The sequence below is a fragment of the Botryllus schlosseri genome, chromosome 10 (genome assembly GCF_051294905.1).
Source record: "Botryllus schlosseri isolate E-star chromosome 10, Bs_hap1, whole genome shotgun sequence".
Lineage (NCBI taxonomy): Eukaryota > Metazoa > Chordata > Ascidiacea > Stolidobranchia > Styelidae > Botryllus > Botryllus schlosseri.
Window position 1 is genome coordinate 8,356,669 of NC_137245.1, and position 13,991 is coordinate 8,370,659.

General features: G+C 40.7%; 1 protein-coding gene across 1 annotated transcript in view; it reads left to right on the plus strand.

The window, feature by feature from the left end:
- LOC145448996 (DNA-directed RNA polymerase I subunit RPA1-like) overlaps positions 1–13,753 on the plus strand; it is a 43,933-nt gene extending 30,180 nt beyond the window's left edge. Inside the window, exons 23-35 of the mRNA XM_080327453.1 lie at positions 697–909; positions 1,076–1,302; positions 1,525–1,692; positions 2,778–2,907; positions 4,547–4,713; positions 5,024–5,150; positions 5,634–5,757; positions 6,155–6,241; positions 8,150–8,274; positions 9,943–10,137; positions 10,707–10,824; positions 11,796–11,960; positions 13,556–13,753. Of these exons, the coding sequence (XP_080183579.1) occupies positions 697–909; positions 1,076–1,302; positions 1,525–1,692; positions 2,778–2,907; positions 4,547–4,713; positions 5,024–5,150; positions 5,634–5,757; positions 6,155–6,241; positions 8,150–8,274; positions 9,943–10,137; positions 10,707–10,824; positions 11,796–11,960; positions 13,556–13,659 (1,950 nt within the window). The 3' untranslated portion in view covers positions 13,660–13,753. The remainder of the gene's footprint in view (positions 1–696; positions 910–1,075; positions 1,303–1,524; positions 1,693–2,777; positions 2,908–4,546; positions 4,714–5,023; positions 5,151–5,633; positions 5,758–6,154; positions 6,242–8,149; positions 8,275–9,942; positions 10,138–10,706; positions 10,825–11,795; positions 11,961–13,555) is intronic.
- The last annotated feature ends 238 nt before the right edge of the window (positions 13,754–13,991 follow it).

Genomic DNA, 13,991 nt, shown 5'->3' on the forward strand with positions numbered 1-13,991 from the left:
CAGCCACATACTCTGAACATTATTTTTCCTACCTACTGATAGATATGCAACACAAGGTGTCACCCTTGAATACCCAGAGAGGTCTACTGCTGAGATGGCTAAAAGCAGCATAATAGGTAGTGCTGTAGCTGGCGATCCGAGCGTTCAAATTTAATAAAACTGGTCCTAATCGAAAGCTAGTGTCGTCTTGATCCCGAAAATACAAATTGAAAACTGGTCAGAGCAATGGAACCACTCCGAAATAGCTCTCAAAACCGATTGTTGCGACGGGTATTTCAGGGTGGTTCCGTTGTTCCGACCAGTTCTTATTTGTATTTTCGGAATCAGTGTGACATTAGATTTTGAATAAAGACCAGTTTTATTGAATTTAAGGACCCTTGTCGCCAGTTATAGGACTAGCAGGTAGCAATTATGCTGCTTTTGGCCTTCCTTGCAGTAGACCTCTCTGGGTATTCCAGTGAGACGACTGAGCTTCGCATCTATCTGCATACAAAGTTACTTTCGAACAACCATATTGCTCATTTTTGCGATAACAAGAATATAAACAGATTCAACATAAACTAATTAGACCTTCGGCAAAGTATCACATAACAATACAATTTTATCGCTATCATAACATTGTCATAAAAATGAAAACTAGCGAATATCAAATTATATATTCAAACGATCGACTGTTGAGTCTCCTTTTTGCCGCAGGCCGAAACCGGGCAGCTACCATCGATGGAGACGATCGAGTCTTCGTCGATGGACACAAAAACGGCCGAAAAGATGTGGAAGACGTATCGGAAGATTGCGAAAAGGAAGAAAAAAGCGGAGAAGTCGGTCAAGAAGCAACGCGGAATTGTCAGTCGGCGGACGTCGCCATTTGCCGATTTCTCTTGGGAACACGGGACGCTGACAAAATCTCAGGTGGTTGTAGTAACAATCAGTTTTTTCCAAATTAGATTATAATTATAATTATAGCTATACCACCTCTGCATTTGAGTAGCCTACTTTAAAAATAAACACACTTTGGCACCGACAGCTTTCGGTTATGGGGATTGCTCTAATTCTCGTTGGTATTTTGGTAATCCAGGCTATCGCTGCATGGAGGAATCTGCCCGCCGACGAAAGGCAGGTCTACCGGGACAGTTTCAATTTGAGGCGGTCGCCGGACCCAATATCATCGGTACTGCCTCCGGGTTGCTATCTCGGCGCCATGACCGAGAGGTTTCGGGACGAATTGCATAGTTATCTCAAGAAAAATCCAGACGGGCTGCCTAAGAAAGAGAAGAGGAAAAATCGGTTGCCGTCTTTGAGCAGGTAGGAAAAACATATGAGTGTCAATCGACGCTCAAAACCAGAACAAAGTGTTTTATGACCCAGGACTCGACTCTGACATACTCGCTAATAGTAGCTTGGGAATTTGGAAAATAAAATCCTGCTTTGAACAATAACGCTTGAACTAAAACCATAGGCTGTATAAACAAGACCACAATTGTGTTATATAAAGCATCTATAATATTTCACTCGCGTTTGTTTCAGAGTGAAGGCGTTCCTGTCATTAAAGTATCAGAAAGCGTTGTGCAATCCGGGCGAATCCGTGGGTGTGTTAGCCGCGCAAAGTATCGGAGAACCCTCGACGCAGATGACGCTGAACACATTTCATTTTGCCGGTCGGGGAGACATGAACGTAACGCTGGGTATCCCACGGTGTGTATTGCATAGTAGGCTTATTAGAACAGTGGTTCGCTGGTCAATTCGTGACCACTGGAATAGAATACTAAGAGATAACAAGTCTAAACTGAGGTCCAGTCGTTTGATTGAAAAAATACTTTTTGAATGTTCTTTTAAAAGGACGTAAATCTAGGTGTGAAGTTTTGCACTGTAGAGAGTAGCGATTTGTCCCGACACCTTGTTTTTGTTACGAATTGCAATTAGAAATTTGGTGGACACGTTTGTTTAATGGACTGACGCACGTTTTATGAATGGAAAGATTTTATTGGAGTTGGCCATAAAAATATCACGCATACGCCAGGTGTCATTCATGACAGGGTGGCTTATAAATCTCGCAAATCATCACGGTTGTGACATTTGTTCATGTCATTTTATGCTTTGCTCAAACGATGACACTCCCATCTTTCGGATCATAATTATTTTATTACAAAAGGCACACCAAACGTCCCCAGTAATAAACGTTATCGTGAAACCTTTATTCAAAATCTGCATCACAAGTCACTTATTCAGGTAATTACGATATTGAAAACGGTTGAATAGTGTCTGACCAACCAGACCTGGACAACCAGGAAATTTCCAAATTAGATTAGAGTTATAGCTACACAGTTTTGTTCTAAATTGTATTAAAATTTGATTTAAAACTTACATTTTTTCTCTGAATTTGAATTAGAATTGATGAATTTGCGATAACTTTGACATCGAATCAGTTCCATTCGTGTCAAACCGTAGTCGATTCTCATGGTCACGGGAAATGAGAATAGCAAATGTCTATGCAGCTCTCCTGTTGCATGTACAGGAACACAGGAAATTAGATAGGAATGATAATTAGAGCATAATAACATTTAATAAATAGTATTGGAAGTGGATTATTCGCAATTCGATTTAATTAGTCATTTAGAGAACTAGGATTATCTAGTCGAGTCGACCATGATGAGAAATGAAGCAGTGATGAAATGAACTCGACGTGAAAATGACGTATTGTTTCGCTACTCCACTCCTACCAATCTACGAGAATCAATACAATTGATATTGACTCAACTTTAATTGTCTCTCCCTGACAGTTTGCGAGAAATCCTGATGACAGCTTCCAAGCAAATCAAGACCCCGCAGGTCTTTGTTCCGGTCGTTCCCGGCAGGGAGAAGGCGGCGGAAAAGCTGCGAAAAATTTTGTCCTCTGTGAAATTGCATCAGGTACCGATTTTGTTGTACGGTTGTATGGTTGGTGAAAAATAGGTGGAACTTGCTACTACCACGGATGGAACCGGGGTTTCCGCCGGCAACGGTGGTGGTAATCTGACTCTCCCGCACATAGCTGCATTTTGGAATGTGATAACAAAAAAAAAGATCATCAGTTGAGCAATTGAGCCGTGATGTAGAGGTTTGGCCGTAGGTGTTTGCCTGTTTTCTAGTCACCGGTATCAGAACCGGGGACTGAACAGCGACATTACGCAGGATGAAGACCTTCTATCGTAATCTTGGCTTGTTCACTTTACACGAGACCAATATTACTGATGTACTGTTACTGACTTACCACTTACGCAGATCAGAGGGCATGGATAAGCCTAGATCAGTGGTTCTTGACCTTTTTTCCTCCAGCGCCCGTTTTCGAAAATTGCCTGGGTCTTGACGCACACCGTATTTTGAGAACGGTATAAAATACAATTAGGTTAGAGTTCGAAGTCCGATTGGTTTTTTGGGTGGGGAATAGCTTAAATCGTGCCAAGGACCACTTGACTAAATCAAGATTGTCATTAACAACCATCAGGTATGGGCTCGTACCATCTGGTCAATTAACTTTACCATTAATGGAATGCAAACAAAGCAATTCATTATAACGTTCGTGTAAGGTTGCGGGTCACAACACCAAACAATATCATCCTTTATGATACGATGGAGAAATATTATGAAGATTTAATTTTGTAGTTATCCAGTACAAGTATATTTAGTAAATCATTTTGACCTAAAAGCTTCAAAGCATCTTTAATGTACATAGTGCTCTCACTCTCGCTCTGACAAGGGTACATTGCCTCTTTACTCGACTTCGACAGGCTGTTCGCTTAGGGATGAAATACCTAGTTTGAAACACTCTGTGGAAAATAACCCGAGGTAGCACGATGGTAGTGCTTCAATGGGGAATTAGCGATCTAAAGGTACATTAAAATTATAATAAACCACTATATACATGGAACATGTTGCACACGTACGCGCAATCAAAAAATTAGAGGTCAGACAGATTTTGTCGAATTCTAATTTGCAATGACAACTCAGGGATATATAGAGCTGTGTTGTACTATGTTCATACTTTACCATCTACTGCGACGCAATTTTTCTTCAGCGCCCCTCATATCGCCCCCTCATCTGCCCCCTTCAAAATCAAAACGGCCCTTGGAGGGCGCTGGCGAGAAGGTTAAGAAACACTGACCTAGATAAGCCTACAACACTTATTAAGGGATTTTGGGTTTGATATGGAACGTGCAACCCATTTGTGTTGCAGCGGTGTAACGTACCACAACGCTACTCGCCACTTAGGGTACTCCAAGTAATATAGGGTGTCGTGAACTATTTTCCCTTTGAGAGGGTGTCGCGATGTCGAAAAGGTTGAAAACCCCTGGTCAAGGTAATAACATTGTTAGGTTGCATGAATAAAAACGCTGCGCATCAAGGTCAGATACCTTCCAACCCCTAGAAATGTAGCTACTCATGAAATAATTTTGTATTTGAAAAATTAGTATTTACTGTGGAAAATTCTATCGTTTAGCTATGCTACTTCAGCAATTTGACTAGAGTCATTACAGCCCTGGTTCACACTAATGTTTTGTCTCCCGTTCAGGTGTTGCACAAAATCCAGGTCGAAGAACATCTCGACGTCGACACGGACCAGTCCTACCGACAGCGGACGCGGCGCTCGCAAATTCGTATCGAACTGTTGCCGGAGAAACAGTTTGGGAAAGAACTTGCCCTGACGCGGGCTTTCGCGTTGAACTGCATCGAACACAGGTACGGAATGACTAGTGACGATCTGCGCGTGGTTGATGGTTTAGGATAAGGGCTGGGCGAAATTGGGTGCCCGAGTGATTAGATTTTGATGCCAGCCAGTATCACTCATAACGTCACAACAGCATGAATGATGAGGAAAGTTGAAATATGTACCTTTTATGCGCCGAAAATATATTGCCTGTTCTACTACCAGGGCTGTAGCCAAGTCACAAGTCAATTCTAGGTTACTATCCGTTCCGTGTTGCGGCTGACCAGAGTTTCGTCCTACGAGACTGAAACTCGCCGATAACCAAGCAAACTTTGAAACCAGGTTCATCCGTAATCTCGTTACATCTCTGAGTCAGCAGTTGAGATTGCGCACTGAAGAAGACATGGTTTATACGCAGCAAATGAACTCTGCGGAAAGCGCCACCAATGACGATCAAGATGACGAAGAGGTGAGATTTCCGATTGCTTTATGCAGAACAGAGCTTTCAAACTTGTGTCGGCACGGTTCTCGGAAAGTTTTTTTTGGTCGGTTGAGTGTGCCATATTATCTCGGATGACAAAGACCGAAATAGATCGTCGATTAGACTGTCATGACTGAAAAGCAACTGACTATCCACTGTATTTAATGGATAGAAAAGCTATCTAATTTAGAAAGGTCGTAATTGTAGGTCTCCGATTCGGCTATTTCATACCTAAAAAAGGTATCCTCTGTCACAATCCCTTTACGGCATCACGACTGAAGGACAATATAGTTTTAGAGAGGTTTTGATGATGTGTTTCAACATGCGCCAGAATTTAGGCTGTCTAAAGCTCTGTACTGCGCTTGTCGAATGGCATCCGTGCTCTGGTTGGTTGGTTTTGGATTGCGCACAGTTTGGAACCTACCGTGTCTGCGATACCAAACCAAGTCGTGTGTCATGCGATTCTTTCAGCTTGAGACGACGGAGCCAACGGAGGAACCGCCTAGTCAAGAGCAGTTGGATGCGGACGAAGCCTTCGACGAAGACGACGCCAAGAGAGGGAAGAACAGTCAGGATTTCGAAGAGGAGGAAGAAGGTAGGTCTGACAATATTCATTTTTTGCATTCTAAAGATGTTTTGATTCGGGATCGGCACAACGAATTGGTCAATTCGGAATCTCTTCGAATCTGGAAATAGGAATATAGATTTCCATCGTTTAGAGCGGGGGTGTCAAACATACGCCCGCCAGTTGGTATCATCCGGCATCTGCATGCCTTGTTCCAAATATTTATGAAGTTCATTTCAAAAATTACGAAAAGATCCGTGGTAGAATCTGTGGCTGCACTTGAAAACACTGCTGTCCGGAATTAATCTCAACTAGATTAACTGTATGGTAGTAAAATTCTGTTTTCTGTACAGCTGAGCCGACGAGAGTTTTTCGTAGCCTACTATTAGCTATTAGCAATCTTCTACATCACTGCACTTGAATTCAGACGAAATACAAGATAAAGGTAACGAAGCAGATATGCCGATGCCGGTTAATGAAACAATGGAAAGCAAAGAAGATAACGACTCGCAAGGTTTGGAATTGTTTATGTCTGGGATTTTATTACAATTACAGATGTGTTCTCTGGTTTAGGAAAGGTTAGGAACTGCGGATTTGAACTAAATGTAATGTAATGAATCATCCAGCGGTTCAAAACAGACTTGGACAACTAAATCATTCTTGTTTTCTAATGAGTGGGGCAATTTTTTTACCTAAAAAAACTGAACATTTTTACACTAAAAAAACTTGATTTTGACCAAATTTTGACCTTTTGTATGCAAATTAGGTGTTTCCGCACATCATGTTAAAATTTGAAGAGCTTCTTGGAGGTACAGAACTTCAATTGGCAATTGAATAGTATATTCATATTGAAATAAACCCAAATATTTTCGGCTGAGAAGTCGACTCCAAGGCACACCAATATAAGTGTCGCGTCGTTGGGAGGGGCCGTTCACACTTCAATTTGTGTGCCTTGGAGTCGACTTTGATCAAAATACACCAACCCAAACCTTGTCAACAAAAGGAGTTTGGGTACCACCTGAAAATAGTACATTGAACGCTCTCTCGTTCGAAATTTCATGCTGGTGACGTCACATTTTGTGATACGATTGTTGATATATAATGTTCTTTCCACTTCTCGACTAGTTGCTGAAGATTACGCCTGACGAGTGTCGGCGGAAAATACTCGGGTTTATTTCAATATGAATGTAGGCTACTATTCAATTGCAAGGTAAAATTGTAATCTTCATACCCGGTTGGAACTGGCTGTCCTTACTGAGTAGTTTGCCCGGGAAAACGTTTTTGTCTTAAAAATGACTAATTTTTACATGAAAAAAATAGTATTTTGACGAAATCTGGACCTATGAAGAATTCCTGTAGTTACATCGCGTATTGTGGTAGAAATAATTAAAAGTTGTTGTAGTACAACGAAAGATACTTTCCTACATTCCTACTAAGTAGTTTGCCAAGGATGGAGAAGAACGTTCAACAGCAGCAGTTGTTGGCTTACAACACTGAAGTTGTGCGTACACTGCTTGTGAAACAGCGTGTTGCTTCATTCTGAGAATGGTGTCTACATCACAATTTTTCATCGTGCGCTTCTTGATATAAGAGCCATGCAATGCCCAAACAGTCTCGCTTCAGTTAGGATGTTACAGTACGTTGACCATAATACCGTGTCAGCTTATTTGTTCCATTTGAATGTTTATAATTCACAATGAGCAGACAATGGGCCATCCACAACGGTAGGCCTATAAAGCAGGCTGCAAGCTATAAAATATCAAATGATAAGTTAATTGACAGTTCAAAGTCTACGGTACAAAGGAAATGCAGAGGGCAAAAAATTTTTGACTTTGTAAACAATTTTGACAAACTTTTGACACGTAAAAAAAGTCGCCCTACTAATGAGACAATAGAGCGAACCGCCAGTAATCTAATTCTAATCTAATTTGTGAAATGTTTCTTTCATCTAATTATAATCTAATTTGTGAAATGTTTCTCTCTAATTCTAATCTAATTTCTATTACTAACTTCCTATTTCTGGTTTTCCTGAAAATGATACAGCAGGACCGGATAGGGCAAAACGAGCCAAGCTTGCTCTACGAGCATTCGCGATCATCTTGCTTTATGAGGATGCAGTCTGACTTGATACGAACGGAATTTGATTCTCAAATTCACAAATTCATTACTTCTAATTTTAATCTAATTTGGAGAAAACTCTGCTATAATTCTAGTTCTATCTTGTTCTAATTTTAGTTCTATTTTTCTATTTTGGAAAAAATTAGTAGCTTTAAATCTAATTCTTGTCGAATTTGGTGAAAACTGTGCAGCTATAATTCTAAGTCTAATCGAATTTGGTGAATTGGCTACAGAATAAGAAACAACGCTCCGTGTGGTATGCGATACCATGGAGTTTCGTGTTGAGCCTGTCGTGTTTTTGCAGCGCCCGAAAAGACGATAGACATGGAGGACGTCCAGAAGCGTATCGCGAACGTTCTCAATATCGGAACTGCCTTGGTTCGTGTCCTGAAGTATAACTTTGATTATGAAGACAACGGATGGTGCACGGTCAGTACAATTTTATTTTTAGTTTGAGCCAGGGTCGTCAACCGTAGGTCATCAGCAGGGCTGGGTCAGTAATTCGAGTACTCCAATCTGAATTGAGCATCGCATTGTATTGATTGGTGTCGAGTACTGAGAAATCATTTGGAATACTGAAATTATACACTCCTTGCCATTAGGAATTTCTTATCTATGATAATTATTGTTTTGACACTATCCTTCACTGTGTACAGCTTTAAACCTTGATTGGTTGTATAAAGACATTTCTGGGACTTCTTGATCAAGTTGCAGCGTACCAAATAATCTTTAATGTGATATAGAGCTGTCTTTATATTCTTTGAGGTAGCATAGAAGGTGCATATATCATTCATACTGACGTGTGTGTGTGTTGCCCACGTATGACGGGGAATGGTGGACACAATATATTTTTGAAAATAGCCCCTTCGTAGTGCAATCAGTCAGTTTGCATCATTGCGAAGATCTATCTTTAAATTCCACCCTTTGATTTACTGCTGTTGAGTATGCGGCACCTCATCCAAATCTACTTTGAATTCTCCTTACTTCAGTACTTTTTATTTTATGCTTTTAAGCACAGTAGTTTTGGGATGTAGCCTATTAGAAATCGCTTCTTCCACGTATGTAGCAATGCTGACTGGAACCTTTCGTATGCCATGTGCCAAATGTCAAGATATCAGCAAGTCGTGTGCCCCACTTTTTCATATGTATTTGGTATTAATTAACTGCTGAAAGCGTATCGTGTGGGAATTTCATGGTGGCGTGAGCAATTTATAGCTATGTTGCTACAGTGATTGTACCTTGCCTAGCATCCGTCACTGGGCGTTGGTTTACATTGCAAACATATCAGAACCATGTGACGCTAAATATATCTCGTAATTGCTGTTGCGTTTTTCGTGCTTTCGAAGTTGGGTGATAGAAGTCCTATTGCTCTCCTAGAGTAGACCACATATCTAAAATAGTGGTTCTTAGCCTTTTCACCTGTTGACCCCCGTTAGAAATCGCTAATCAGTTCTCGCACCTGCTCTAAGGCTACCGAAATATGTTACTGTATTCTAATGTGTAAATAACCTTTGTTTTTACGTGAAGCAGGCAGAAAAATCATGATTTGCGCAGATAAGTATTTACCACTGGATATTGGAGATGTTCCCAACCAGCTTTCATGAACTCTGACATGTGTCGGGTGCATTGTGTACTATCTTTGTCAGTAAGACGCGTGACAGCATAGGCCAACATAACTTTGTCATAATTCTATGTTCACTATTTCAGCATGGTTAAATTGGAGTACTCGACACTAGCTTAGTAGTGTGGAGCAATTGGAATAATAATCCCAAGCTGAATTGGATCGTGGCCAAACCCGGATATCAGGCCGAGTCGTAATTGTCTTTAATGTGATGCAGAACTGGCAACGAGTCGTCCATACTGTTAGGGTGTCGTAATGAATGATAATAGAGAACTCAACTTGACACCTAATCCTAAATTTAGTATCAAATCATTCAGTCAGGTTATCGATTTTGCCCAGAGCTATTGGTGTGTGTGTGTGCGCTAACATTGTTATGATAGTGAAGTGAACAGCGGTTATGTTGCGATCAATGGGTCTCGAATGAACAAAGATTTACGAATGCGTTTTATGATTTGTAATTCCGATTTCGTTAACAGATCGACATCGAAATGCCGTTGACGACCGCGCAACTGAATATCGTGTCGGTAGTCGAGAACGAAGCCAAGTCGATGTACGTCCGCAAAGTGCGGGGTATCACGAGATGCGTGCTGCAAAGAAATCAACGGGACCCGGACGACATCAAGTTCGCGACGGAGGGGATTAATTTTTATAAGTTATTTGAATATCCGCACGTGAGTCGCTTTTGGCCAGCTCTTTCTGTAACCACCGTTGTCCTATTTTATCTCTGCGTTTACAATGAAATAGATCAGTAGCTATGCATATCTAATTTTTGAAAGAGTGCTCAAGTATCCTTATGATTACTTACTCTGGGCGACAGATTTTTAGGCAACTTTTTGTACTTTCAATTTGATACGTGTTGTCTTGAGACATTTGTGGCATAACTACTACGAGTGAAGTTGTCAGGAGTGTGAATATGATTTGCATGATTTTACCTGTTTTCAGCTTTGTCATTTATTTTGCCCTGTGTATTCATGTGTCCGCCTATGATTTTCTGCGAAATTATGCAACCCTACGACCATATCCGATTTTGAAACTGCTTATTTGCCCTCTGTAAGCACAATCTTGTTTAATTTGAAGGAAACAGGTTTATTCGCTTGACAATATTAATAACTAAATGTGGTAAACATGTAATTTTCTGAGTAGCTTCACTGGAATATCCGAGTCAGCGGTGAAGTGAAACGTACCCACTGACCCTGTCAAAGATACCGTTTGTAACGATAATATCCTTTTTACACTCAAGATCTTGGACCTGAAAAGACTGCAGTGCAATTGCGTTCATTCGGTGCAGGGGACTTACGGCATCGAGGCCGCCTCCCGGGTCATTTCGAGAGAAGTGGCAAACGTGTTCGCTGTCTACGGTATGCAGGCTTCTTTCTTTTCGGTATAATTTCGTAATCAGTACCGTAACAGTCTCGTCCAAAAGCTCAAAGGGGAAAAATTATTTCGTAAATGAAAATGAATTTGAAATTTTTGGCCATATATATCCGGCTAAAAGTTTTCATTAGAGTCACTATATTTAGTGATATAATATTGGTGAGTGGTGACCGCCCCAGCGAGATAGAATTGAAGACAACTCTAACCCCTTTCCAAGCTCCACTCTACCCCCTTGTGAAATCATTTATTGTTCACTCGGAGTGAGTAATCAGCTTGTCCCTTATTCTGAATGCATCCGCACATTGTTCATATTATTTCTACGTACCTTTGCTGTACACTAACCATTAACCATTCATCATACTAGATAATGCCTTTGATGAGTATCCCACCAGCTTTCGATCTCCAGAGACGATTCAGTCGTCAATAGTGACACCGAAATTAGTTGCAATTCTAAATCTGTTTTAATATTCTGTAACTGGTACCTGTTAATGTGCATAGAGACGTTAACACAACCAATATTATCTGATCTGGCATTTGTACCCGATTCTGAACACCGTGTGTTTTCAAACTATCCCCTTTCTTCCCCCGTTTTTTCACCACTCCCTCCTTCTCTCTCGGGCCTGGCCCCTCAAAACATAAAAATAGTTGTAAAAAACGTATTTTGCCAAACCGAGTCCAGCGCATCGGGTTTCAACCTTAATGACATGGAGAGCACTTTCGCCATCTCCATGCTTTCGGAAACCCTAAATAGAAAAATCTACCACAATACGCATCTAATACACTACTGGTGAAAATAACATTAAAATACAATTTTCACGCACAATGCCACCATTATAATAATATTTCCTGCAAATCAGTCATTGGCACACGTCTTTGCTGTTTATGGTACCGGTATGTGTTTTTTTTTCTTTCAAGTTTATTTCCGCAGTGCTGACAAATCAACGTTTCTACGCAGGTATTCAAGTGAACCCGAGACATTTAACTCTTGTCGCCGACTACATGTGCTTTTCCGGATCCTACAAGGGTTTCAATCGAATCGGTATGGCGGATTGCGCCTCCCCGCTACAGCAAATGACGTACGAAAGCACAATGTCGTTTCTGAAGGAGGCTGCTCTTTACGGTGAGCGTTTGACGTGCATTTTTTTGTCATTTGGCGACTTCTTTGTCAAGATAGCGTGATGGTGGATCATCCGGCTGCTTAATCGATAGGTCATGGATTCAATGCCAAATGCCTGATAGGTAAAACTGATATCTGTGGCTTTCCCACTGGCAATCATCATTACTGGGGTAGCATGAGCGGTGGTGGAAGGCTTGGAAAGCCTTACCGGGTGTTTCTGCACCTTCCTAGTCCATCATGCATTCGTGGTATCCATATGCACAGATGGTGTGTATGTATATCATGAGTCGGTGTATATGCTGTAAAAGCATTGATAACAAAAATATATATCATGTCCTTTAAGGTCAAGTTAAGGCTTGCAGTGCTACTTTTTTGTCACCTGTGGCTAGAGCCTGGCCCATATCTGTCTCAATAGAAATATCTTCCTGTCTTATTACGACATCACTTCTAATATTCCGAACGAGAGTCATCAGTATTGAGAGCTCATCTCTTTGTGAACATGCTGAAATGGTGTCTTACTTCTCTTTAATCAGACATGGTCAGTATAATGAACTTTAACTTTTATGGAGTAGTGGAGAGTGGGTAGGTATGGGCCACCAAATCTTACAAAGCTATAACTTGGCCAAACTTGGTCTAATATTCCTAAATTTCGGTATAGACGATCATTAGTTATATGGCTAACTATTACTGGTAGAATTAAACTAAAATACCCATGTATTTGGATTCGAATAAAATAGTATTTACGGTGACCGATTCTTCGTTTAGTTATTATAGTTGTGCTCGCCGTAAATACTATTTTATTCAAATGCAAATTTTTCGACGGCAATAACTCCGCTTTCACTGGTTGGAATTGAACCAAATTTGGTGAGCATCGCTTCTATAGACAGCCTAACACTTTCAGGGGGTGAACAGAAAATTTTCAAATTTTTTATAATTTATTTTTATATAATGAATAGAAACTTTGTTCTCCTGTAGCAAAGCGGTTACTGGCTGGAATTGAACCAAATTTGGTGTGTAGGCTTAAATTAGGTAACCTAACAATTTTATCAAGTAGCCAGTACGATTTGAGAAAAAAAGTCATTTTTGAAGAGCCCTATTGTGCAGTGCAATGCGCACGGACGAATCTCGACAATTTGCAACACGCCTTTCGTTAATTGGTCGCGCCCTTCGTTTTTTGGCCGCGCGCAATACTGATAATACAACTTATTGAATTGCAACCGAGTATTAGCGTCACGGTCATTTAAAAAAGGATAGGTTTTGCGTTAACGGGGGGGGGGGGGGGTTCCGACCCCCGAAACTCCCCCCCCCCTTGGCTACGCGCCTGTGAAGTTGTGATGATTTTTTCCTACTTTTATTTCTACTTCACAGTTTTCAGCTTTTAGGAAATGATTTGGCTTAAATAGTAACTTTTGCCTTCCGTACTTGTGAATCACTGCTTGTACTTCAGTAGAGACGTGAATGCCCTTCTATATCTACTCTGTTCCCGCTAATATGGGACAATCATTTTGATAGAAGAAAGCTCAATTCAATTCAACATTTACGGCTGCTCCAAAGCCCTGCTTATGACATCCAATATATGCATGCGATACTCTTTGCAGGTCAATGGGATTCCTTGTCATCGCCTTCGGCACGAATCGTAGCAGGCCAACTGGTCAAGGCCGGATCTGGATGTTTCGCCGTGGAATTTCCACTGTCTTGTTGAATGCCGAAAGGAATTCTTACTAATTGTTACCACAACTCGTTTTGTGTGGTGGTTCTTGTATGTTTTGGGCAAATAAAAAGATTACGGTGCCTTGCGTTCTAGATATGGGTCGATGCTATGTAGTGCAGTCTAGGAAAAAGTATGCTCATATTCAGGGTTGTAATGACTCGAGTCAGACTCGAGCCGCGATTTTTTGGTGACTCGACTTGACTCGAGTCATTTTCTTAAAAATTAAAAATGACTCGACTCGACTTGAATAAATTTGGCATTTTGAATAGATTGCTTACTGTTATATTTAATTCGAAATATAATAATGTATAATAAATATACTA